At 34.9% G+C, this 27,283-nt stretch overlaps 4 protein-coding genes across 8 annotated transcripts; all 4 read right to left on the bottom strand.

The window, feature by feature from the left end:
* Positions 1 to 195: 195 nt before the first annotated feature.
* LOC121250763 (2-methylene-furan-3-one reductase-like) lies at positions 196 to 9,249 on the bottom strand. The gene is made up of 5 exons (XM_041149967.1): positions 9,108 to 9,249; positions 3,047 to 3,320; positions 1,404 to 1,727; positions 957 to 1,116; positions 196 to 756 (listed from the first exon to the last, which is right to left on the bottom strand). Exons 2-5 carry the CDS (start codon positions 3,263 to 3,265, stop codon positions 488 to 490), a joined length of 972 nt encoding a protein of 323 aa, XP_041005901.1. The 5' UTR covers positions 3,266 to 3,320; positions 9,108 to 9,249; the 3' UTR covers positions 196 to 487.
* Positions 6,700 to 18,931, bottom strand: LOC121250761 (2-methylene-furan-3-one reductase-like). Of its 2 annotated transcripts, XM_041149965.1 has the most exons (5): positions 18,682 to 18,931; positions 17,626 to 17,946; positions 17,243 to 17,402; positions 16,975 to 17,049; positions 6,700 to 7,202 (listed from the first exon to the last, which is right to left on the bottom strand). In XM_041149965.1, the coding sequence occupies exons 1-5, from the start codon at positions 18,820 to 18,822 to the stop codon at positions 6,991 to 6,993; spliced, it is 909 nt and encodes a 302-aa protein (XP_041005899.1). In that variant the 5' UTR covers positions 18,823 to 18,931; the 3' UTR covers positions 6,700 to 6,990. The 2 variants fall into 2 exon arrangements, with proteins under 2 accessions (XP_041005899.1, XP_041005898.1); XM_041149964.1 differs by lacking the exons at positions 16,975 to 17,049; positions 17,243 to 17,402; positions 17,626 to 17,946; positions 18,682 to 18,931 and adding exons at positions 7,521 to 7,680; positions 7,907 to 8,227; positions 8,839 to 9,111 and having other exon boundaries at positions 6,700 to 7,271.
* On the bottom strand, positions 11,952 to 14,352 carry LOC121250762 (2-methylene-furan-3-one reductase-like). Its single transcript, XM_041149966.1, has 4 exons — positions 14,009 to 14,352; positions 13,125 to 13,445; positions 12,739 to 12,898; positions 11,952 to 12,489 (listed from the first exon to the last, which is right to left on the bottom strand). The coding sequence occupies exons 1-4, from the start codon at positions 14,225 to 14,227 to the stop codon at positions 12,209 to 12,211; spliced, it is 981 nt and encodes a 326-aa protein (XP_041005900.1). The 5' UTR covers positions 14,228 to 14,352; the 3' UTR covers positions 11,952 to 12,208.
* A 5,515-nt stretch (positions 18,932 to 24,446) lies between the features above and the next one.
* LOC121250271 (CASP-like protein 4A1) lies at positions 24,447 to 26,868 on the bottom strand. Of its 4 annotated transcripts, none has more exons than XM_041149344.1 (4): positions 26,141 to 26,868; positions 25,563 to 25,698; positions 24,885 to 24,974; positions 24,447 to 24,683 (listed from the first exon to the last, which is right to left on the bottom strand). In XM_041149344.1, exons 1-4 carry the CDS (start codon positions 26,788 to 26,790, stop codon positions 24,495 to 24,497), a joined length of 1,065 nt encoding a protein of 354 aa, XP_041005278.1. In that variant the 5' UTR covers positions 26,791 to 26,868; the 3' UTR covers positions 24,447 to 24,494. The 4 variants fall into 4 exon arrangements, with proteins under 4 accessions (XP_041005278.1, XP_041005279.1, XP_041005280.1 ...); XM_041149345.1 differs by having other exon boundaries at positions 24,447 to 24,658; XM_041149346.1 differs by lacking the exon at positions 24,885 to 24,974.
* Between the last annotated feature and the right edge of the window lie 415 nt (positions 26,869 to 27,283).

Below are 27,283 nucleotides of genomic sequence, written 5' to 3'. Positions count from 1 at the left end.
CTTTTGGAGGCTGTGAGTTATACCAGGCCATTGACAAGAACAAGATTTAACTTGCTTGTAGTACGTAGATTTCAATCTCCAAGTATAATACTCAAAACCACGAGCTGGGTACCCTTTTTACTCAGCCTCAAAATATTAATGAAACACAAGCACATATCCACTTCAAAAGCTAGAAGAAGCACCAACAGATTAGGCTTTACCAAACATCATATGAGAACTTCAGATGAGCGATTCACAGCAAAATTACACTCTTATTGTTCTTTTCCTCCTCCTTATTCATTACCAACAAAACCCAACACAGGACAAGCAACTAGAAAAACAGAATAGGGATGCAAAAGCTGAGCATCACAAGCTATAAACATATATGCATTAGAGAATCACAAACTATGTATGGCATTGGACAGCCACACTCCCTTATTACTAGTCCTAATGCATTGACGTGGACATGCTAATTTTACATATATTGCAGAAACTGACATATTTTCTATCAAGGGAAGGGATACACGACCACCTTTCCAGTAGCTCTGTTAGTGTCCAGATAGGAAAATGCTTCCACAGTCTTAGAAAATGGAAATGGGCTTTTCGGGTCTATGACCGGCTTCACCTTCCCACTCTCCAAGTAAGGTTTCAGCTTCTCCAAGATTGAACCCTTCGAAGTGAGTACAAATATTATTGCTGGTGGTGGAGTTGTTGGACCTACTATTGTCACGACCTGACCACCTTCTTTCACTGCCTTGACTGCCCTCTCAACCTGCCCTGTTATTGTTTACACCAGAATCAATCTTCAAAATCTTATGTGTAATCTTTTGAACACAAAACTCAAATTATATTGGCAGGAAAGAATATCATGAGAAAACCATTAACATTTGATTTAGGTTGAATATGGTCACAAGTCAATGACACTCAGAATTGTCTAAGTTATGCCTATTTATAAGCAAGGAAACTCAGAGTCTTACCAACTGCATCATATACTACGTCAAATTTCTCAGGAAGGTCTTCAAAGTTCTCCTTGGTATAATCAATCGCCCAATCAGCTCCCAAACTCTTCAACAGTTCCAGTTTCCCAGTGCTTGCAGTAGCTGCTACCTTGGATGCACCAAAAACATGCTTTGCTAGCTGCCTCACACAGAAATGATTTAATACACAAAGGATCGTAAGATCGGAAAGAGGGTAACTTTAAATCCATAAAGGTTAATAAAAGATTAATGAGGATTGTGAGATACGTTACTAATAAAATAAAAAAAATAAAATAAAAAAGGATTGTGAGATACGTAAAATGACCATAAAAAACTTCACATTGCATAGCTTGCAACAACGACCAAAAGGTGAATTTTGCAGCTGCAGGAGGCTGACATGAGGGATTTCTAGCAAGTAGCATGGAATATGAAAGAGTGTATGTATACCTGAATAACCTGTGTCCCAACTCCACCAGCACCTCCCAAAACAAGGATGGATTTACCAGCAGAAAATCCTGTGCGTTCAAGGCCTTCATAGGCAGTCTCAATAGCCAGAGGAAGGCTAGCTGCCTCCACAAAACTTAGGTTATTGGGTTTAAGAGACAATACTCTCTCTTCCACAGCAGTGTATTCGGCCAAAGAGCCAAATCTTTTTGGTTGCTCTAAAGCTACCTCATTGATATCCCCAAATACTTCATCTCCCTCCTTGAAATTCTTTACTTGGCTTCCCACTTTCACCACCACACCAGCAATGTCATATCCCGGAACGGTCTATACGAAATAACGACAACAGAAAACAATAAAAAATAATACTTTGAAGATGTACAATTAATCCTCGCCATTGAGAATATCTTAGAGTATCCTCAATGGATTAGCTAAAAGTTAAATCCATTGAGTATTTAGCTATTAGAAAGCAAAATATGCTCACAATGGATTAGTTAAATTCTAAATAATTGAAATTTAGCTACAATGACTTTTAAAAGTTTTTCCAAATTTGAAGGTTACTGTACATACATCAAATATATATTTTATCAATTATTTCTCTCTCCATTTCTTTCTATCACATATTTTATCACAATTAATATATTAATTTGAGTTAGTGATATATTAATTTAATGAGAATATGGTTATTAATTAATATATAATAGGTAGAATAGTAAAATATGATAAAATTAAATATTTTTGAAATTATTAGTTACTCATTACTATATAATGAATAAATAGATAATCCAATATGGAGATTTGATGTGAATAACTAAAATCAAATTCATCTTACATTATTTTATTGTTATATAATGAAAAAATAGCTATTCCAATGTAGAGATTTATGTAAATAGAATAACCAAAAGTCAAATTTCTCTTGCATTCATAAAAAATATCCTTTAACTTTGGCTAATCCATTGAAGATGCTCTAAGGCAGTGATACCAAGGAATGGTTGATGTAATATTGTTCACTTAATGATATATTATTTTTCTCTATCATGTCAATCACAATATTTCTTATGTTGAAATTGAATAACTTATCCTCCGAAGTCCCACAATATATTTATTTTTTTGTTTGTTTTCTGAAATCATGTAACAAGCATGTATAAATTAAGATTGAATATAACAAAATTTGTAAGGAATTATTCAAAAAGATTACCATGAAGAGGAATGTTACTCATCATCCCACATCACAGTAACTATTTATTTTAAAATTATTTTTTATTTTATTTTATTATTGTTAAATTAATTGAATTGTTCTACTTATCATCCATACACCACATATTTATTATAAGAAAAAAAAAATTAAAATAAGTGAAGTGTGTGGCGTGGGGATGATACGTAAAATTATTCTTAGCATGAATCATATAATATAATTTAGTAATTGATTGATAAAATTAAAAAAGGTTAAAGTGATTGCAAATACCTTCGTTTTGGATGCTAAAGTGCAATTTACCTACTTTGAAAAAAAAAAATTGCCCCTCCTTCTCGAACAAATCAACTTCAATGACATAAATACATAAGGTAAATCTTGGGAAAAAAAAGAGAGAGAAAACACAAAGAACTGCATAATGGCATAAGATCAGAAAGAGGGGAAGAAATCTCACGGGTAAAGGGGAGTCTGTGGCCTTAATAAACCCCTGCATCCTCTTAGAATCGACAGGATTAAGGGATGCAGCAGCAACCTTGACCAGCACTTGGTCGTCCTTCACTTCTGGGACGGGAACATCGGGGTCTAGTTTCAAAACATCAACAGCCCTTCCATATTCGGAGTAGACCCAAGCTTTGTTGTGGGAGGGTATCGTAAAAGATGAAGGGGCTGCCATTGGTGTAGAGGGACCTTTCAGGGCAATTGGGAAGAAGGAGACGAGACTATCAGATAAATGGGTCGTTTGGCTGTTACAGTAACTTGGTTTCTCTCTCTATTGTTGCTGACAACATGAGAGTTTAAGAGATAGGAAAATGATAAAGTAACTGCCCATTTACAATTTTTCTTCGACCTTTTAATCAAATAATAATTTTTTAAATATTTATTTTATTTTTGACTTTGATTTGATATGTTTGAAATTTTAAAAAATATTATTTTATTGATAAATTGTAATTAGATTGTAATTAGATTGTATAATATTTATTTTAAATGAATGAATGTGGAGCCGGATATTTATATGTACGGATAGCCAAGGAAAAAAAAACATGCATGTAGACACATGTATGTGAGATATCAAATCGAATATTAGACTTCGTTTTTCTCTCCAGTTTTTCTCCGGACTACCCATCGCCCCACTCAAGAAAGGCTTCCGTTCACCGGGGAGAGGGAGGTTGGTGCTTCGGCTCCTCCCACCTCCCCTCCTCGCCAGCCACGCCCTGTTTATTTTAGTTCATCTTAATTTTTTTATTTTTCCAGTTGGTCTTCTAGTTTTTCCTCATTAGAACCGTTCAACTATGACGATCTGTTGCTTTCTGTCTGCTTAGGGATGACACACAGCCCTCCAGGAGCTTCTCCAGGTGTCGATCGTCCAAATGGTAAAAGAAGTCCGCCTATATGTTCGGTGCGTATGCCTCACGTGAAGAGCTCTTTGCTGCCACGCACAGCAATTTTGGGACCAATAGCCTCGGATCTTCTTGATCCAACTGTTCTCTTCACTCCTGATGTGGCGTGTGGCCTGCATGCGCCGCCACCGCCAATAACGGCCCTCCGTCGGTAATTTGTCACAATTTTCGATTGCAATGCTATGTTACCGCTTTGCCTAATGTGAAAGTTTATTCCTGCTAGTCAAGACCAACAAGTTGCAGCACATAACCCCTTACTGCGATTTCCAGTCGCAGTTCTATAATCTGTTTATTAGACTATATTAAAACTGTCACCAAGTGGTTTTCCCTTGTGAGAAATGGGTGGGAGCCATACTTTTGGTTTTAGATCTCTCTTTTTCTTTTTCGTGTTGTAATATGTTGGTTTGAGAAGATTGTAGGAGACTCTCACCCCATTAAATCTTGTATCATGTAACCTCTAGTTTATCTATGAATGTTCTACTTTGCTAAGGAAAAAAAAAAAGACACATTTTCGTATGAGATTCAAGAAAGTGTGGCCATAACATTTACATAGTATTTTAATTTGGATAATGATATGCTTACTATATTTTTATTATTTTTTATTACTCTATAATGTATTTAAAAATTTTATTTTTTATTATTTTATTTTAAATATTTTTTTAACATTCTTAATCATTTAGAAAAATTTAAAAAATTTAAAACTTCATTAATAGTTACTTTCTTAACCATTGAGTAAAAATAAATTAAAAAAAATAAAAGAAATAGTAAAAAGATGTTAGGAGGGTAGTAAACCTAGCATTATCCTTTTTATTTTAGTCAATGATGCGGAAGATCTTTTATGTTATTAGATCGGCAATACGGCTACTTTTGAACGTTGAGATGAGTTGAATTGAGTTATGAATAGTAATATTTTATAAATTCTATTGAGATAAATTTAATTTTTTTAGCTTAAGATAGATTTAACTTTATAAGTTAAAATGTATGAAATAGATTGAAATGAATTTAACTTTTTATGAGAAGTTAAAAAAATAATAAATCTTATTAATAATTAATTTGAGATGAGTTATGAATTAAATTTAGTTCAACAAACAAACACGACTTTAATAGAAGATGTGCGACCCCCGGGTGGTTGCTGATCTTTTTTGAAGCAGCCCAGATTAATTAGATTCATGTCATCTATCGTAGGTTGGTGCATGTACTATTATTGAAGTAGGTCACACGTTTGATTCATAAGCATCACGGGATGGTGTGGAGGATGCCTGGTAGAACCTCGTTCACTTTTATAAAATTTTTTATTTCATTTCATTTAATTATTATAATTTTTTTAAATTTTTACATAAAATCTAATAAACAATTCAACTTTTTCAAATCTTAAAATAAAAATAATATTAAAAATATATATTCTAATAATATTTTATTCAGCTTTCAATTTTTATCTTATCTCACCTCCGAAAACAAACGAGGCAAGAATATTTTTATTTTTAGAATTGAGATTGAGCAAAGATGAAATACAGGGAAATTTTTTTTTTGAAAATTATTGATTAATAGTAAAATTTAAAATTATTTTATAAATCTTGTCTTAAATAGTCTAAAAATTCAGAATTATGATATTTTGTTTAAACAAAAAATCTAAATTATTGCATGAAAACTAAATGAATAAATAAACAAGAATTCCCCTAAAAATTTAGTCAAAATCAAAATTATTTCAAAAACTTGAAATAAAATATTTCCCGTGAAGGCAAAAATTAATAAAATTGCAGCCAACGCAAAGACCAGAAAAAGTAGGATTGATAAGACCAAAATGAATTTGATCGATCCTAAGTGGATAAAGAGATAATGATTACTTTAGCAATTGGGAGTAAAAACGCTTATCATCTAATCGTAAAAGATAAGTTCTTACCTTGCCATGAAACGATGGGATGCAAGATCTGTTCTTTCTAGTGGAGTTTATATCTATTGTTTACCCAAAGAAAATCAAGTAATTGTGGAAGTCGCTCTATGCACAAACATATCTAATTATCTCTAGTTCCAAAGTTTCATACCCAAATCATTCAAACTAAATGGAATATCCCAGAATGGATCCTAATCCATGAACATGGAGTTCCGAAAGCCACCCAACTACCAGGCTAACTGGAACATTCTTGTCAGCTTCAACACTTTTTATGTGTTAATGCATTCACAAATTAGACTATCGTGATGAGAACTTGTGAAATATTTGATAGGGAATGGAATGCATAGCTTAAAATTAAACACCAAATTATTGCAGTGGCCTGGCCTCTAGCTATATATATATAGCAGCCCTGATCTGCAACTGTTTTTGCCCATTTTTTTCCCAGATCGGACGGTAATTAATAAGCGTAGCCCCTCCATTTACAGATTGCGAAGTGAGAAACTACACGACTAGTTGGTCGACTTCAACAATAGAATGAAACCGGTCAGAGTACAAAGATCTCTTTTTTTTTTTTTTTTCTTTGAGTGGGGGAAGGGGGTTTCGAACTCCAGACCTCCCTTTTGGAGGCTAGGGTTATACCAATCAGGTCAAGCCTTCGACAAGAACAAGATTTAACATGCTTGTAGAACGTAGATTTCAATCTCCAAGTATAATCTCAAAACCACGAGCTGGGTGCCCTTTTTACTCAGCCTCCAAATATTGCTGAAACACAAGCACATATCCACTTCAAAAGCTAGAAAAAGCACCAACAGATTAGGCTTTACCAAATATCATATGAGAACTTCAGATGAACGATTCACAGCAAATTTACACTCTTATTGTTCTTTTCCTCCTCCTTATTCATTACCAACAAAACCCAACACAAAACAAGCAACTAGAAAAACAGAGTAGGGATGCAAAAGCTGAACATCACCAGCTATAAACACATGCATTAGAGAATCAAAAGATATATATGGGCATTGGGCAGCCACGCTTCCTTATTACCAGTCCTAATGCATTGATGACGACATACTAATTTTACATATATTGCTGAAACTGACATGTTTTCTATCAAGAGATGGGATACACGACCACCTTTCCAGTAGCTCTGTTAGTGTCCAGATAAGAAAATGCTTCCACAGTCTTGGAAAATGGAAATGGGCCTTTCGGGTCTATGACCGGCTTCACCTTCCCACTCTCCAAGTAAGGTTTCAGCTTCTCCAAGACTGAACCCTTAGAAGTGAGTATAAATATGAATGCTGGTGGTGGTGGAGTTGCTGGAGGTTGTTGAGGTACTATTGTCACGACCTGACCACCTTCTTTCACCGCCTTGACTGCCCTCTCAACCTGCCCTGTTATTGTTTACACCAGAATCAATCTTCAATATCTTATGTGTAATCTTTAGAACACAAAACTCAAATTATATTGGCAGGAAAGAATATCATGAGAAAACCATTAACATTTGTGTCAGACGAACCAAAATGGCTACGAATTTGCTTTAGGTTGATTATGGTCACAAGGCAATGACACTCAGAAAACCTATTACTTCAGAAATTGTCTAAGCTATGCCTATTTATAAGCAAAGAAACTCAGAATCTTACCAACTGTATCATATACTACGTCAAATTTCTCAGGAAGGTCTTCAAAGCTCTCCTTGGTATAATCAATCGCCCAATCAGCTCCCAAACTCTTCAACAGTTCCAGTTTCCCAGTGCTTGCAGTAGCTGCTACCTTGGATGCACCAAAAACATGCTTTGCTAGCTGCCTCACACAGAAATGATCAAATACACAAAGGATCGTAAGATCGGAAAGAGGGTAACCTTAAATCCATAAAGCTTAATAAAAGATTAATGATGATTGTGAGATACGTAAAATGACCATAAAAAACTTCACATTGCATAGCTTGCAACAACGACCAAAAGATGAATTTTGCAGGAGGCTGACATGAGGGATTTCTGGCATGGAATATGAAAGAGTATATGTATACCTGAATAACCTGTGTCCCAACTCCACCAGCACCTCCCAAAACAAGGATGGATTTACCAGCAGAAAATCCTGTGCGTTCAAGGCCTTCATAGGCAGTCTCAATAACTAGAGGAAGGCTAGCTGCCTCCACAAAACTTAGGTTATTGGGTTTAAGAGACAATACTCTCTCTTCCACGGCAGTGTATTCGGCCAAAGAGCCGAATCTGTTTGGTTGTAAGGCTGCCTCATTGATATCCCCAAATACTTCATCTCCCTCCTTGAAATTCTTTACTTGGCTTCCCACTTTCACCACCACACCAGCAACGTCATATCCCGGAATGGTCTATACGAAATAAAAACAACAGAAAACAATAAAAAATAATACTTTGAAGATGTTACAATTAATCCTCGCCACTGAGCAATTAAAGTAATGCTCAGATAAATATCAGACTGAGCATATTAAGGCAGTGATACCAAGGAATGGTTGATGTAATGTTCACTTAATGATGTATTATTTTTCTCTATCATGTCAATCACAATATTTCTTATGTTTAAATTGAATAACTTATCCTCCGAAGTCCCACTATATATTTATTTTTTTGTTTGTTTTCTGAAATCATGTCACAAGTAATATGTATAAATTAAGATTAAATATAACAAAATTTGTAAAGAATTATTCGGAAAAGATTACCATGAATCATATAATATAATTTAGAAATTGATTGATAAAATTAAAAAAGGTTAAAAGGAATGCAAATTCCTTCGTTTTGGATGCTAAAGTGCAATTTACCTACTTTGAAAAAAGAAAATTGGCCCTCCTTCTCGAACAAATCAAGCTCAATGACATAAATACATGAGGTAAATCTTGGGAAAAAAAAAAAGAGAGAGAGAGAGAGAGAAAACACAAAGAACTGCATAACGGCATAAGATCAGAAAGAGGGGAAGAAATCTCACCGGAAAAGGGGAGTCTGTGGCCTTAATAAACCCATGCATCCTCTTAGAATCGACAGGATTAAGGGATGCAGCAGCAACCTTGACCAGCACTTGGTCGTCCTTCAATTCTGGGACGGGAACATTGGGGTCAAATTTCAAAACATCAACAGCACTTCCATATTCGGAGTAGACCCAAGCTTTGTTGTGGGAGGGTATCGTAAAAGATGAAGGGGCTGCCATTGGTGTAGAGGGACCTTTCAGGGCAATTGGGAAGAAGGAGACGAGACTATCAGACAAATATTAAAGCAGTGATACCAAGAAATGGTTGATGTAATGCTCACTTAATGATGTATTTATTAATCCTCGCCACTGAGCATATCAGATAAATGGGTCGTTCGGCTGTTACAGTAACTTGGTTTCTTTCTCTTTTGTTGCTGACAACACGAGAGAGATGTAGTTTGAGATGTGAATGAATGTGGAGCCGGATAGTTATATGTACACAGGGAAAAAAACATGCATGTAGACGCATGTTCCTATGAGATTCACGAAAGTGTGGCCATAACACGGTTTTATCGCTCTTTATTTTATTTCGTCTCGTTATTTTAATTTTTTTAAATTTTTATATAAAATATAATAAAAAATTTAATTTTTTCAAATCACAAAATAATAATAATATTAAAAAATAATATTTTAATAATATTTTATTCAACTCATTTAAAATTATTTTATTTTATTTCATTTCATCTCATCTCATCTCATTATCTAAAAGTATTTTAATTTTCTTAAATGTGAGGAAGATCTTTTATGTAATTAGGTCGGCAATACGACTATCTCAAAAAGTTGAGATGAGTTGAATTGAATTGTAACTAGTAGTATTTTATAAATTTTATTAAGAAAGATTTAATTTTTTTAAGTTAAAATAAATTTAATTTTTTAAATAAAAATATATGAAATAGATTAAGATAAGTTTAATTTTTTTATAATAAATTAAAAAAATTATAAATTTTATTAATAATAATTTGAGATAAATTGGGTTTAGTCGAACAATTAAACACGACTTTAATAAAAGATGTGGGACACCCCGGGTGGTTGCCGTTTTCTTTTTGTACCAGCCCACATTAATTAGATTCATGTCATCTATGTACTATATATTGAAGTATAGAAATGTTAAACCCACCGAAAGTGAGTCTCGAAAATGTGTTTCGAAATTTTTTTATTTATTATTATTTAGTGATTTTAAGGAAGTGTTTTTTAATGATATTATAAATTTTTTATTTTTTGTAAATGTTTATAATAATTAAAAAATACATAAAAAAAAAATCTAATGTTTCGGGACACTTCTTCGAGACGTTTCTTCGGTAGCTATAGAACGACTCATTGAAGTAGGACACACGTTTCAAAAATTAATATTTCAAAAACTTGAAATGAAATATTCTCGTGAAGAAAAAATTAATAAATTTGCAGCCAACGCAAATTAGACCAGAAAAAAGTAGGATTGATAAGACCAAAATGAATTTGATCGATCGATCCTTATAGTGGCCGGCGAAGAGATAATGATCACTTTAGCAATTGGGAGTAAAAACGCTTATCATCTAATCGTAAAAGATAAGTTATTGCCCAGCCATGAAATGATGGGATGCAAGATTCTGTTTTTTTTTAAGTGGGGTTTAATTTTACGATTCTTTCTAATTTATCTCATTTTATTTTATTTAATTATTATATATATTTTTTAAATTTTTATATAAAATAAAATAAATAATTTAATTTTTTAATTATTAAAATAAAAATAATATTAAAATAATATATTTTAATAATATTTTATTTAATTTTTTAATTTTATTATCAATTTATCTCATCTCATCCGTAAAAATAAACGAGGTTATATTTTGTTTACCCAAAGAAAATCTAGTAATTATGGAAGTCGCTAAACACAAAGATATCAAATGATCTGTATTCTCTAGTTCCAAAGTTTCATACCCAAATCATTCAAACTAAATGGAATATCCCAGAATGGATCCTAATCCATGAACATGGAGTTCCGAAAGCCACCCAACTACCAGGCTAACTGGAACATTCTTGTCAGCTTCAACACTTTTTATGTGTTAATGCATTCACAAATTAGACTATCGTGATGAGAACTTATGAAACATTCTTGTCTGTACCCCAGTTGGATTGCCAATTTGCCAGTCATAAACTCAGGTGGCAATAGATGATGAGGCTGACATCAGAAGATAAGTCAACATCTGCCATCTCAAACAAGAATCCAAACATTTTGCTAGGTATAGCAGTACATTGCTTAGCTCTTTATATGTAGGCATATGCACGTATGCATGAGAGTGCAGGCATTCCAAAAAGAGAAGTAGAAGGTAAAAACATCTTGAGACTTTGTGGTAGCTTTTTTATTTGTGGACCAACAGTCTGAGAGCCAGAATGGAAAAGAGACCTGCCATTTTGTTGTTCTGTGGATACCTTTTGACACGTCTATCATCGTCACAACCTTTTCTTTTCCTTTTCAGGCAACTTGATTGAAGGTCTTATTTGTTGATATACTACATTTTAAATGATTGCTCATTTAAGTATTGATATATGAAACCAATTTAAAATGTGCACCGTCAACAAGTATGATTGCGGATAACAAAATTTAGAATTAAGAATGGTATTTATCTTTAGAAGTTTTGAGTTCATATGGACCCATTTTTTAAGAGTGTCCGAGTTGAAAAAAATAGAACTTTTCGGACAACTTCAAAATAAAGAGAATAATAAAAACGTGGGTATTATAAAAATCGAAATACAATGATTAATGTTGCTAAAGAGCGGGTACTGAATATAAATATCGGACTGCATGCATTAAGCGTAACCCCTCCATTTGCTCTTCTTACAGATATCTTTGTTGTTTTTTTTTTTTTTTTTGTGAGAAACTACAGAACTGTCAGGACTAGTTGGTCGACAAAAACAATAAAATGAAACGGGTCGGAGAAGAAGATTTAACATGCTTGTAGAATGTAGATTCCAATCTCCAAGCATGGTGCTCAATACCATGAGCTGGGTCCCCTTTTGAAGCACATATCGACTTCAAAAGCTAGAAGAAGCACCAACAAATTAGGCTACATCATATGAGAATCTCAGACGAGCGATTCACAGCAAATTTACACTCTTATTGTTCTTTTCCTTCTCCTTATTCATTACCAACAAAACCCAACACAAAACAAGCAACTAGAAAAACAGAGTAGGGATGCAAAAGCAGAACATCACCAGCTATAAACACATATGCATTAGAGAATCAAAAGATATATATGGGCATTGGGCAGCCACGCTTCCTTATTACTAGTCCTAATGCATTGATGAGGACATACTAATTTTACGTATATTGCTGAAACTGACATGTTTTCTATCAAGAGATGGGATACACGACCACCTTTCCAGTAGCTCTGTTAGTGTCCAGATAGGAAAATGCTTCCACAGTCTTGGAGAATGAGAATGGGCTTTTCGGGTCTATGACTGGCTTCACCTTCCCACTCTCCAAGTAAGGTTTCAGCTTCTCCAAGATTGAACCCTTAGAAGTGAGAAAAAATGTGAATGCTGGTGGTGGTGAAGTTGCTGGAGGTGGTTGAGGTACTATTGTCACGACCCGACCACCTTCTTTCATCGCCTTGATTGCCCTCTCAACCTCCCCTGTTATTGTTTACACCAGAATCAATCTTCAATATCTTATGTGTAATCTTTAGAACACAAAACTCAAATTATATTGGCAGGAAAGAATATCATGAGAAAACCAATAACATTTGTGTCAGATGAACCAAAATGGCTACGAATTTGCTTTGGATTGATTATGGTCGCAAGGCAATGACACTCAGAAAACCTATTACTTCAGAAATTGTCTAAGCTATGCCTATTTATAAGCAAAGAAACTCAGAATCTTACCAACTGTATCATATACTACGTCAAATTTCTCAGGAAGGTCTTCAAAGTTCTCCTTGGTATAATCAATCGCCCAATCAGCTCCCAAACTCTTCAACAGTTCCAGTTTCCCAGTGCTTGCAGTAGCTGCTACCTTGGATGCACCAAAAACATGCTTTGCTAGCTGCCTCACACAGAAATGATCAAATACACAAAGGATCGTAAGATCGGAAAGAGGGTAAACTTAAATCCATAAAGCTTAATAAAAGATTAATGATAATTGTGAGATACGTAAAATGACCATAAAAAACTTCACATTGCATAGCTTGCAACAACGACCAAAAGATGAATTTTGCAAGAGGTTGACATGAGGGATTTCTGGCATGGAATATGAAACAGTGTATGTATACCTGAATAACCTGTGTCCCAACTCCACCAGCACCTCCCAAAACAAGGATGGATTTACCAGCAGAAAATCCTGTGCGTTCAAGGCCTTCATAGGCAGTCTCAATAACTAGAGGAAGGCTAGCTGCCTCCACAAAACTTAGGTTATTGGGTTTAAGAGACAATACTCTCTCTTCCACGGCAGTGTATTCGGCCAAAGAGCCAAATCTTTTTGGTTGTAAAGCTGCCTCATTGATATCCCCAAATACTTCATCTCCCACCTTGAAATTCTTTACTTGGCTTCCCACTTTCACTACCACACCAGCAACGTCAAATCCCGGAACGGTCTATACGAAATAAAAACAACAGAAAACAATAAAAAATAATACTTTGAAGATGTTACAATTAATCCTCGCCACTGAGCATATTAAGGCAGTGATACCAATGAATGGTTGATGCAATGTTCACTTAATGATATATTATTTTTCTCTATCATGTCAATCACAATATTTCTTATGTTTAAATTGAATAACTTATCCTCCGAAGTCCCACTATATATTTATTTTTTTGTTTGTTTTCTGAAATCATGTCACAAGTAATATGTATAAATTAAGATTAAATATAACAAAATTTGTAAAGAATTATTCGGAAAAGATTACCATGAATCATATAATATAATTTAGTAATTGATTGATAAAATTAAAAAAGGTTAAAGGGATTGCAAATACCTTCGTTTTGGATGCTAAAGTGCAATTTACCTACTTTGGAAAAAAAAAAATTGCCCCTCCTTCTCGAACAAATCAAGCTCAATGACATAAATACATAGGGTAAATCTTGGGAAAAAAAAGAGAGAGAAAACACAAAGAACTGCATAACGGCATAATATCAGAAAGAGGGGAAGAAATCCCACTGGAAAAGGGGAGTCTGTGGCCTTAAAAAACCCATGCATCCTCTTAAAATCGACAGGATTAAGGGATGCAGCAGCAATCTTGACCAGCACTTGGTCGTCCTTCACTTCTGGGACAGGAACATTGGGGTCAAATTTCAAAACATCAACAGCACTTCCATATTCGGAGTAGACCCAAGCTTTGTTGTGGGAGGGTATCGTAAAGGATGAAGGGGCTGCCATTGGTGTAGAGGGACCTTTCAGGGCAATTGGGAAGGAGGAGACGAGACTATCAGATAAATGGGTCGTTTGGCTGTTACAGTAACTTGGTTTCTTTCTCTTTTTTGCCGACAACACGAGAGAGATGTAGTTTGAGATATGAGTGAATGTGGAGCCGGATATTTATATGTACGGATAGACTGGAAAAAAAAAAAAAAAAAAGCATGTAGACACATTTTCCCACGAGATTCCCTATTCGGGATACTCAATTAGTTTCGATACGGATAAATAATAACGAAAGGAAAATAATTTAACTACAGTCATATAAAAGAAAATTTATAAATTAATATGATTTGATACAATATGTCAGATTGTAAAATTATTTTTAATATAAAATAAATCTAACACATCATGTGATGTCATATCAGTTTATGAGTTTATTTTTATATAATTTTTTTATATTTATAGCAATTTTTATAAGAAAATAAAACACGCATGTAGACATATTTTCCTATGAGATTCACGAAAGTATGACCATAACGATTAGGCCTAGATATAAAAATAGTTTTATCTTATCTTATTTTATTTTATCTCATTATTCTAATTTTTTCAAATTCTTATACAAAATATACTAAACAATTCAACTTTTTCAAATCAAAAAATAATAATAATATTAAAAAATAATATTATAACAATATTTTATTCAATTCATTTAAAACTATTTCATCACATCTCATTTTACTATCCAAAAGAGTATCATCTCATTTCACTATTCAAAAGAGCCAGCATTTTAATTTTCTTCAATGAGGGGAAGATCTTTTATGTTAGAAAAAAACTACTATTCCACCCAATAGTTACTGCTCACTTGACCGCTCAATGAATTTCTTTTTTTTTTTTTACTTAATAATGAAGGAAGTGATCTTAAGTGTATTGATGTATTTTTTTATTTTTTAAAAATATTTAAATTTATTAAAAAAATATGAATAGAAAAATAAAAAAAAAAGTTACAAAAATAACTAACGGTAACAATGAGTAATGTTACTCAGGCGGCAGAGTAGCAGTGCTCTTTATGTTATTAGGTCGGCAATACGGCAACCTTGGGATGTTGAGATGAGTTAAAATAAGCTGTGACTTGTAATATTTTATAAATTCTATTGAGATGGATTAAATTTTTTTAGATTAAAATAGATTTAACTTTTTAAGTTAAAATGTATGAAATAGATTGAGATGAGTTTAACGTTTTCATATGAAGTTGAAAAAGTAGTAAATCCTAACAATAATTAATTTGAGATAAGTTAATATGAGTTTAGTTTAGTTCAACAACTAAACACGATTTTAATAGATGATGTGGGACCCCCGGGGTGGTTTTTTTTTTTTTTCTTGTAAGAACACCGATTAGATTTATGTCATCAATCGTAGGTTGGTGCTATGTACTATATATTGAAGTAGGTCACACATTTGATACATAGGCATTGGTGTAGATGATGCCGGATAGAACTAAGAATTAGGGGTGGGTAGTGGGGTCCCGCATCTCGCCGCTGCCCCTCCCCCGTCTGCCCCGACCCTGCGTGGCGGGGTGGGCAACCCCGCTCCACCCTTGCGGGGGATGGGCCCCTAGCGAGGGCGGATGGCGAGGAGGGCCCAACCCCGCCCCTCATTTCCCCCGCCCCTCTTACATTAATATATATATATATTATATACATACATATATATATAAACATAAATATATATTTATATTTTACAAATTGTGTATGTATAAATATATATTACAATTTGTTAGACTTGTTTAGGGGTGATAAACGGTCCGATCGGACCGAACGGACCGACCGTTTCGGGGATCGGACCAGACCGAGACTTAGACCGGTCCGGTCCGGTCCACATTTTAAAGGACAGAAAAGTTTTGATCCGGTCCACAGTCCAACGTTTTTCGGGACCGGACCGGACCGAATGAAAAAAAAATATATTTTTTATATATAATAATTATACAATTAACAATATAAAATTTTAAATATTTTATTAATACTTGTTAATATTCTATAAATTAACAATATTTTATATATATCTTCATCTAACCTATTACTATTAATAATATAAAATTTTAAATATATTATTAACACTTGTTAATATTCTATGAATTAACTAATATATAATATCAATTAGTTAATTATATAGTAATTATATAAATTAGTAATATAATTTTCATCTAATTTATTATCATTGACTATATAAAATATTTTTTTTATTAAATTTGTTACATAATCCACATTAATGAGTCACTTAATTTAATTTAGTATTTTAAATAAATTTTTTTATTAATTATTTAAAAAAATAAAAATAAATAAAAAAATTAGGCCGGACCGACCGGACCGGATCGGTTCGGTTCGGTCCCTTTGGGTGTTCGGGGCGGATTGGGGAATCTTACCAACTGTATCATATACTACGTCAAATTGTTTGGATTCTTGTTTGAGATGGCATTAGACAGCCACGCTTCCTTATTACTAGTCCTAATGCATTGATGAGGACATACTAATTTTACATAAATTGCTGAAACTGACATGTTTTCTATCAAGAGATGGGATACACGACCACCTTTCCAGTAGCTCTGTTAGTGTCCAGATAGGAAAATGCTTCCACAGTCTTGGAAAATGGAAATGGGCTTTTCGGGTCTATGACCGGCTTCACCTTCCCACTCTCCAAGTAAGGTTTCAGCTTCTCCAAGATTGAACCCTTAGAAGTGAGAAAAAATGTGAATGCTGGTGGTGGTGGAGTTGCTGGAGTTGGTTGAGGTACTATTGTCACGACCTGACCACCTTCTTTCATCGCCTTGATTGCCCTCTCAACCTCCCCTGTTATTGTTTACACCAGAATCAATCTTCAATATCTTATGTGTAATCTTTAGAATAGAAAACTTAAATTATATTGGCAGGAAAAAATATCATGAGAAAACCATTAACATTTGTGTCAGACGGAACAAAACCTATTACTTCAGAAATCGTCTAAGCTATGCCTATTTATAAGCAAAGGAACTCAGAATCTTACCAACCGTATCATATACTACGTCAAATTTCTCAGTAAAGTCTTCAAAGTTTTCCTTGGTATAATCAATAGCCCAATCAGTTCCCAGACTCTTCAACAGTTCCAGTTTCCCAGTGCTTGCAGTAGCTGCTACCTTGGATGCACCAAAAACATGCTTTGCTAGCTGCCTCACACAGAAATGATCAAATACACAAAGGATCGTAAGATCGGAAAGAGGGTAACCTTAAATCCATAAAGCTCAATAAAAGATTAATAATGACTGTGAGATACGTAAAATGACCATAAGAAACTTCACATTGCATAGCTTGCAACGACCAAAAGATGAATTTTGCACAAGGTTGACATGAGGACATTCTGGCATGGAATGTGAAAGAGTGTATGTATACCTGAATAACATGTGACCCAACTCCACCAGCACCTCCCAAAACAAGGATGGATTTACCAGCAGAAAATCCTGTGCGTTCAAGGCCTTCATAGGCAGTCTCAATAGCCAGAGGAAGGCTAACTGCTTCCACAAAACTTAGGCTATTGGGTTTAAGAGACAATACTCTCTCTTCCACGGCAGTGTATTCCGCCAAAGAGCCAAATCTTTTTGGTTGTAAATCTGCCTCATTGATATCCCCATATACTTCATCTCCCTCCTTGAAATTCTTTACTTGGCTTCCCACTTTCACCACCACACCAGCAATGTCATGTCCCGGAACAGTCTATACGATATAACAAAAGTAATACGTTGAAGATGTACAATTAATCCTCGCCACTGAGCATATTAAGGCAGTTATACCAATTAGGAATGGTTGATGTAATATTTACTTAATGATATCTTATTTTTCTCTATCATGTCAATCACAATATTTTTTATATATGTTTAAATTGAATAACTGATCCTCCGAAGTCTCACTATATATTCAATTGTAATGTCTCTGTCATTAAAGTTTCTCTGATTTTTTATTATACCTAATCTTGTCCAGTTTGTGTTTGTCATATTAGAGACATATATATTCCTATACGGTCCTGCGTTTACTTCCAGTCTTCTCGTGTATTTTTTTGTTTGTTCTCTGAAACCATGTAACAAGCATGTAAAAATTAAGATCAAATATAGCAAGATCTTTAAAGAATTCCGAAAAGATTACCATGAATCACATAGTTTAGCAATTGATTGATAAAATTAAAAAGGTTAAAGGGATTGCAAATTCCTTGGGTTAGGATGCAAAAGTGCAATTTACCTACTTTGAAAAGAAAAATTGCCCCTCCTTTCCGAACAAATGAAGCTCAATGACATGAATACATAAGGTAAATCTTAGAAAAAGAAAAAGAAGAAAGAAAGCACAAAGAACCGCATAACGACACAAGATCAGAAAGATGGGAAGAAAATCTCACGGGTAAAGGGGCCTTAAAAAATCCACTCATCCACTTAGAATCGACAGGATTACAGCAGCAACCTTGACCAGCACTTGGTCGTCCTTCACTTCTGGGACGGGAAGATTGGGGTCAAGTTTCAAAACATCAACAGCAGTTCCATATTCGGAGTAGACCCAAGCTATGTTGTGGGAGGGTATCGTAAAAGATGAAGGGGCTGCCATTGGTGTGCAGAAGGACCTTTCAGGGCAATTGGGAAGAAGGAGACGAGACTGTCGGATAAAGGGGTGGCGTGGCAGTTAAGAGTTAACTTGGTTTCTTTCTCTTTTGCTGCTGACAATACGGGAGAGAGCTGACTTGTGAACCAGGATGGAGCCGGATATTTATAGAGAGAGCGCCGAGCAATTCTTTAAAAAAACATGCATGTCGACATATAGAGTGGTTCTACAGTCACCGACGTTTGCTACCGATATATTCTCCCGACTGACGTGGCAACGTCCACGCACGCGTCTCCCTCCGTCCGTAGCATTTTTTGTTGTTTTAGGACGTTGGGGCCCACATACATCATCAGGGGCTGTTTGACTTTGTAAAGTTTCAGACACTACTAGGCAAATGGCCTTCCACAGGTACAAAAATAACTTTAATAATAATAATAAATAAGAAATCAATATTGGTAACTTTTTCTTCATTTTTTTAATAGAACTTGTTGGGTAATATCTCCTTACGTCTTTTTTTTTTTTATTTTTTTTATTTAATATTTTTTTAATTTTAAATTTGGATTAAAAAATATAATTTTTTTACATCATCTAAAAAAATAAATTTAATCAATTAACGTAATTATATAAATTAATTCAAAATAAATATAATTTTATAAAAATTGATTCAAAAATTATAATTTGCTATTAATACAAGAAGATCATATTTTGACAGTTTTGCATAATCTGGATCAATCTCATATTCATCAATTATGCAAAAATATCACATTTTAAAGAAAAACTCTATAGGTAATCGGCTAGAAGAACCGCGGAAAAACCGAATCTCACCTGGCAAAATGTAAACGACGCCTTTTGCATTTTGATGTATACGCATGTGTACGTGTTTATATCATCTTGTTTATCTATTCTAGTGATTTTGCTCCATGAACTTCAGGAAAAATACAGATAATGTTGCCACAACTTCAATCAAATCTTCAAGCAATAATCATTGGAGACTCTCCTAGGATGTACATGTCAAACTCAATAATTACAACTTGAGGCTAAATATTCCTGCCAGGAGCTCTCTGATAAGTGAATTCTCAAGTTCTGCAGTTAGCCTACATAGAACAAGCACTGATTTTTTTTCCTTCTTGTTTCTACCACAAGTTCAGCCAAGTCTTCAAACAATTATTGTAGGGGATGATTGCTTCAAGAATTAAATGATGAAGGTTTTAATTGCAACTTTAGGCTGAAAGTTCCTCCCAGGAGCGCTCCCATTAGTGTTTTTTCAAGTCTTTCAAGAAGCCCACGAAGATTGAATTATGGGGATTTCTTTCCTTCTTATGTGGCTTTTCAGGAATTTCAGGATAGCCTTGTTACATGTTCTTCAACAGAGTCACCAGCTAAAGCCATGCATAGTCCCAATCAGTCCCCTTCCAGTCCCAAAATCGCAGAGTTTCTCTTCTAGACCAGACGTGAATGATTGGATACCTTGGATTTGCAGAAAATTATTGGAAATGATTAATCGAACCCATCAACGACTTCCTCTATAAAAAAATGAGGCATTTATTTCACAGCTCTAGATGGGATGCATCCTAGAAAACAAATTTGCAGATGTTCAAATTTTTCCTACCCATGACGAGTCGCACAGACCTCTCTCTGCTTCTTCTCTCCTACCCATGCCGACGACCACACTCTCTGCTTTTTCTCTTACACACGAAGACAATCAAACCAGTCCATCATTCAAAATCAAACCAAACTTTACCCAAATCCACATTAATCGACCCATCATTTCGAAAGCTTCTAGCAGATCTAAGGCCAAAGATGAACAAGCAATCTCTGTTTTTTCTCCTACCCACAAAGACAACCACAGATATGAGTTGTAGAAATCGACTCCTCTGCTCTGCTTTTTCTCCTAACAAAGTTTGGGCATCCGTTGGTTTCTCTCATTTCGTCTATTTCTTTCTATCCGTTTTCTTCCTTTTCATTTTTTTTTTTTAATATAGCCTCTGCGATTACACCGCGGTTCTCCACTGCGGTTGTAAATAGAATAACTGTATTTTAAAGGTTTTGATCAATATTCAAATGGGAAGAGAGAGAGAAAAAAAAAAAAAAACTGAATAATAAAGTTTTGTAGCTTCCACTTTTTGTTTTTTGTTTTATTTTTTTTAAAATATAAAAAAAAGTCACATAGCTACTGTCACGTCAGTCGGGAACCGCTCATGAAGTTCCGTTTGTGGGTGTAGCATTTTTTGCTTTATACTTGTAGGGAAAATTTTATTTATCATTTTTATATTATATGATATACATAATTTTTTTTTTTCATCTTATCTAATATGTGTTGTATGGATGAAAAGTAAAATAATTTAATTAATTTAAAAAGAATAAAATAAATAAAAATAAATATGATGTATAATATATAAAATTATGAGTAGCAAAATTTTTTAAATAAAAGATATTTTTATAAAAATAATGTGATTTTATAAAATATGTTATAAAAATATATTGTATGTATTCCGTTCCGATATTTAAAGTGTTTTATTTGCAACTAATAAGTAATAAGTTTAATTAACTGGTAACATTAGGTTGTACAAAAATTGATGAAACCGACCAGTGTCGACTTAGACTAGTCGCTAGAGTAGGGAACCCGATGAAACTGACAGAGAACCGGTTGGTGGGTAGTAGTATTTTATCAAAACTAATGTCGACCAGTTTGGCACCGATTCAAATCAAGGATAAACTACTGAACCGGTCAACAATGATTTTCCTATTATTTTTTTTAACTTTATATTTATACAAAAACGAAATCTTTTCACTTAAATGAATAAAACGACATCGTTTTAGGACTTAGAAACAAGAAACAAAAAAGTAACGGAGATGCACCATTTGGCTTATTCCATTTCAAAATGTAATTAATAAACACCTCCTAATTATCATCTTCTTCCCCTATCTTCTTCTTCTTCTTCTTCACTCTTCTATTTTTACCTTTTTAACTCTTATTTCCATACTCATGGCAAATGACACAGCTTCCCTTCTCTGTTGTCGAAATGGCGATGATAGACTAAGGATCCGTTTGGTTACCAAACTCACCTCAACTCATTTCAACTCATCATTACAACTTTTTCAAATTTTAATACAAAATATAATAAACAATTCAACTTTTTTAAATTTTAAAATAATAATAATATTAAAAAATAATATTCTAATAATATTTTATCATCACAATTCAACTCACTTCAACATCCACACCTACCCTAAAAAATTGTACCGATGCACCGAAACCGTGACTATCATCGATCGGATTCGACCACTTCTGAGTATCACCCACCGACGTCCGTGCCAATCCCAACAGTTTCCACCCTTAATTCTCACATCATCTTCACTGTCCATCCGTCACATCTCACTGCCTACCAAATCCTTTTTTTTTTAATTTATAAAAATACTTTTTTAATATTTAAAAAGCCACCCCACGTCAATCGTATCATACCGGATCTTGGTAGCTGTAGCTTTTTACATGTATATAATATATCATGAACTCACCTTCGTGGATCTCGTGGGAAAATGTGTTATATATATATATATATACATATATGAGTGAGGCTGCTATGCGACACTAGTTAAACCTTTTATGAGTTACTAGATCACCAATGACCTAACAGAAGATGTGGGGGCGGCCCCGAGTGGCTGCTGTTCATTACAACCCAGATTAGATTCATTGTCATTGTAGGTTGGTGTTACGTACTATATACTAAAGTAGGTCATACGTCTGATTCATAAGCATCACGGAATGGGGTTGACCTTTCTACCTCTCTGACCACAGCCTTTGACAAAGGCCGAAGAAAAAGTAGGATTGATAACACCAAAATTATTTTTTTTATTTTTTTATTTTGATCGGTGATAACACCAAAATGAATTTGATCGATCCTAATTGGCAAAGGGATAATGGTGTGTAATGCCACGATTACTTTAGCGAATTGGGGGTAAAAACGCTTATTATTTAATCACCTTATCGAGAAAAATGTAAGTTCTTTGAGAAAATTTGGAGACCAATCCATCAGGTTATCTCAGAAAACCAGCCTTCTAATCAAAATGTGACACGTCCGCATATTGACATCATTACCATATATCCCACTACACCCAAACAACTCTATTCCCCCTTAAACCCCTTTCTTCCTATTCGAATCCACACCAGGCGGCACCCCACTCCATCCCAACCCAACTAATATGATATTTGGGATATTAAACATGGATTCACAATCCCCATAACTGCAGATTTAGTGTTTTCTTGAGATTTTTCGATTTGGACTAAACAAACCCTAAATGGCTTGCATTAAGTGAGAAATTAGAATCCTTCATAAAATCAATTTTCTTGACTTAGGGCTTTTCGAGTTTGACTTAGTTTCCCAGAAACGTCAATTGCCAAGAACATGTTTTGTTTTTAAGATATGCAGAGACAATCGAAAAGTCCATTTTGAACAAGAAAGTTGTAAAAAAAATCTCTTATTACAACTGACGAGGAGCTTGTTGGATTTTATCTGAAGAGAAACATTCAGCAACAACCTCTCTCTATCAAGCTCATCAAGCAGCTGGATATCTATAAATTTTATCTATGCCTTCCAAGTAAGATCGATCAACTAAACTCTTCAAAGCTTGTGATACTACTGCTATTCATGATTTTGTTTACCTATTTTTCATACCTGAGCTAGCATGCAAAGATGAAGAAGCTCATTAATATTCCATTTTTTGAGTTTTTCTAATCCATCTTTGAGCCTGGAAGGCATTTGGTGCAGGGGAAGGGAACGTAATCAGCTGCTTTCTTTTTATTGTGCTACACACTCCATCTTACGTGTAGGCAGCCTGTTGGTGGGCTGTTTTTCGCCTAACAGCAACACGGCTGTTGCAAAGCGTTTCTCATGTTCTTTACCTAGCCATGAAATGATGGGATGCAAGATTCTGTTTTCTAGTGGAGTTTATATCTATTGTTTACCCAAAGAAAATCTAGTAATTGTGAAAGTCACTCTATGCACAAACATATCTAATTATCTCTAGTTCCAAAGTTTCATACCCAAATCATTCTAACTTATAAATGGATTCTCCCAGCATGTATCCTAATCCATGAACATGGAGTTCCATATGCCACCAACTACCAGACTAACTGGAACTTTCATGTCAGCTTCAGCAATTTTTATTTATTTATGCATTCACAGATTAGACTATCGTGATTAGAACTTATGAAATATTTGCTAGGGAATGGAAAGCATAGCTTAAAATTAAACACGAAATCATTGCAGTGGCCTCTAGTAGCCCTCTGCAACTGTTTTTGCCCATTTTTCCCCCTCGTTGACGTTAATGATTCTCTACATAAGATCCGTACTACAATCTTGCGGCATGTAAAACTCCTTTGCTGTGATTACATTAGCAAACCGAATTTCCAAGCTGTTTTGAGTGTTCGCTGAAAAAAACTGTCATAAGTTGGAATATTGGTGACATACATGCAGAAATATGCTTATCAAGAGGCCATGATAATTATCCATGGCTCAAGAGACTGTAAAGTGTTTATTTTCTTACAAAGCTGTAAAGTGTTTCTTTCGCATTGATCTTCCGTTTCAACAATCTACCATTGCTAGCACTTCAGGAAGGGGAAAGACAGGATCTTTGGAATTTAAGACCGTATAATATACTGATCTGGCAATGGTCTTTAACTATGAGGCTTTACAAAGGGTATAACCAGAAATGAGAGAGCTCAAGGCAAAGGCCACAGATGCAACAAAGGACAAGCCCACGGATGCAACTGCCATCTCAGGAAACTTGTCTTTACCCCAGTTGGATTGCCAGTCATAAACTCTGGTGGCAGCAGATGATGAGGCTGACATCAGAAGATAAGTCAACATCTGCCATCTCAAACAAGAATCCAAACATTTTGCTAGGTATATCAGCACGCTGTTCTTAGAACGAAGTCATAACGTGCTCAAGTAAAATTTATATGTAGGTATATGCATGTATGCATGAGAAAGCAGAAATGCAAAAAAAAAAGAGAAGTAAAAAGGTGAAAACATATTGTGACTCTGTGGTAACTTTATTTGTGGACATACAGTCTTAAGTGCCAGAATGGAAAAGGGGTCTGCCTTTTGTAGCAACCCTTGATCCCTTGAGAACTCCTTGATCGACATGAAAATGACATGCTGCATACGTAGACTTCGAATTCAAGAAGCTAAAGAGCCAACAATTATGTCCCTTCGTCTAAAAAGTTTCTGGTAGAAATTAAACCATTTCCCCATAATACTTGAGCGTTAAGCTAAGCTCTTTGACACACTAAAGCAACCATTAGCCTACCAAAATGTTCTTTTTCTTTAGATAGTGCTAACTTTCTTACAAGAGATCATTCTAAAACAGAGAAACCAGAATATTAGAAAGCAAAAGCGGCACTAGTATGGGAAAAGGCAGAGAAAAAGGTGACAAAAAGGCGGTTGAGTAAAGTATAATCCATCCGGCCCAAATCAAGAATCACTGCGGGACCATGCCTAACATAAGAGTGGCTAAAGACTCGGTAGTTGAGGGTTGTGCAAACACAATTCCACATCCTCCATGGGCCAAATGCACCAGCTTTTCTATAAGCTGTGGTCCCAATAGCATGATTATCAGTAATTCATATTAAACCCCACCCCCTTCCTTTTCGTAAAAAAGAGGTCTATACCAGTGGCTAACCCCAGAACATGAGCAAGAAAACATGAGCCAATGTTAGGTATAACTGAATCTAAAGAAAGACTTGCCTGATCCATTGAGAAATCAAAGTGACGACGGAGGGGGTGCCAGACTATGTGTTTCCCGGTGGTGATATAATTCACTAGATCATACGCTTGCAGCCCTGAATATGCAGACCCTATCACATTCACAGCCATACAGTACCTGCAATCAAATTCCAAAAAAAAAAAAAAAAAAAAAAACTCATAAATTTGACAGACATTACAAAACCCATAACAATTACATGGTCTGAAATACTTTAATCACACTTCCAGGACTGCTAACTTCCAATCCAAATATGATTAAAGGAACTACAGCCTAAACACTTTTTTTTTTTTTTTTGTGGAAAGTACAATAATTGTTTCTCCTTAAATTTCTAATTTTTCAGCTGGATAGGGACCTATATATGTTGCTCTGATAGAATTTCGAGGGACAGAGTCAGGTGCCTCGACTGCTTTACTTCAGATGGCTGTGGAAACAACCAAAAAGGCCCGGGAAATAAAGGCTTCCTTTTATGAGATTTTTCTCACGGATAGAGTCCTACTTTAACTGAATGAAACCTAAGATTGACTGAGAGAGTAACTGGCTGACAAGCAAGCGGACTAACCTTAACTCCTTGTACCGGTAGAAAGACTCAATAGCCCAACCCTGATCCTTGTCAGCCGCCATAACCGAAAAGGAGATCAAGCAAAGCACAAACCCAGAAATCCTTGACGACAACAACGCCTTCTTCACCATGTTGTCCCACCTCGTCCTCCTCAGTATCGAAAGATTTGGTCTTAACCTTCGGTTACCTCCACCGCCATTAGCCCCATCACGGCTAATAGTGCTTGCTTCAACTTCTCCGAAGCTGACGAAGCCGTCTTGTGCTCCAGGGTCCACCTTGGCCATCGCCGCCGCTGGGTATGCCCGGGACGAACGATTCACCGGGACCACCGGTGGGGCATCTGGATCGGGTGCGAAGGAGTGATTGAGGTCATGACCGTGGTAGGAATGATCGGAGGAAAGTGAAGAGGGGGATGAGGAGTCCAATGGTAGCGACGGGGGTTCGTGGTCTGGGTGGGAATGAGGAGGGAAAGAGTGGGTGGTGGGTGATGGTGGGTCTGAGATGATGTGCTTTTCTTGTTCTGGCTTTGGTTCTGGTTCAGTTTTTTCGATAGAGTGGGTATGGTTTTTTGGTTCATTCTTTGCTTCTGATTCTTCATCCTTGTCTGCTTCTTTGTATTTTTCCATTTCTTGGTTCGAGTTCACAGACATAAATCTTCCCCTTTTACTCTGGACTGTGGAGGAAACCCTGATGAAGAAGAGTGGCGGGACCAGCAGTCGGTAGTTTTCCACCGTCAAAACCTGGTGGTTGGTACTCTGATTATTTTATCCTTTTATTCTCAGATTTTTAATATTATTATTTTCTTCTTTATTTTTTCCCAATTGAACGTCTTGCATCAACGCGAGACTTTGACAGGAAAGTAATAAAACAAAATTCATTACAACTTTAATCATTATAACTTTTTTAACTTCTAATATAAAATAAAATAAATTATTTAATTTTTTTAAATTTTAAAATAATAATAATATTAAAAAATATATTCTAATAATATTTTATTTAATTTTTTAACTTTAATCTCAAATCATCTAATCTCATTTCATCTCATCTACAAAAATAAGCATAACCTTAGTTAAAAAAATATATAAATTGAAAGATTAAAATGGCCCCGTTTGTTTTTACAAGAAATTTTATCTTATTTAATTA

This window comes from Juglans microcarpa x Juglans regia, chromosome 2D (genome assembly GCF_004785595.1).
Source record: "Juglans microcarpa x Juglans regia isolate MS1-56 chromosome 2D, Jm3101_v1.0, whole genome shotgun sequence".
NCBI lineage: Eukaryota > Viridiplantae > Streptophyta > Magnoliopsida > Fagales > Juglandaceae > Juglans > Juglans microcarpa x Juglans regia.
Note: the sequence above shows the minus strand (reverse complement) of the source record. Positions and strands in the feature narration are given on the sequence as shown.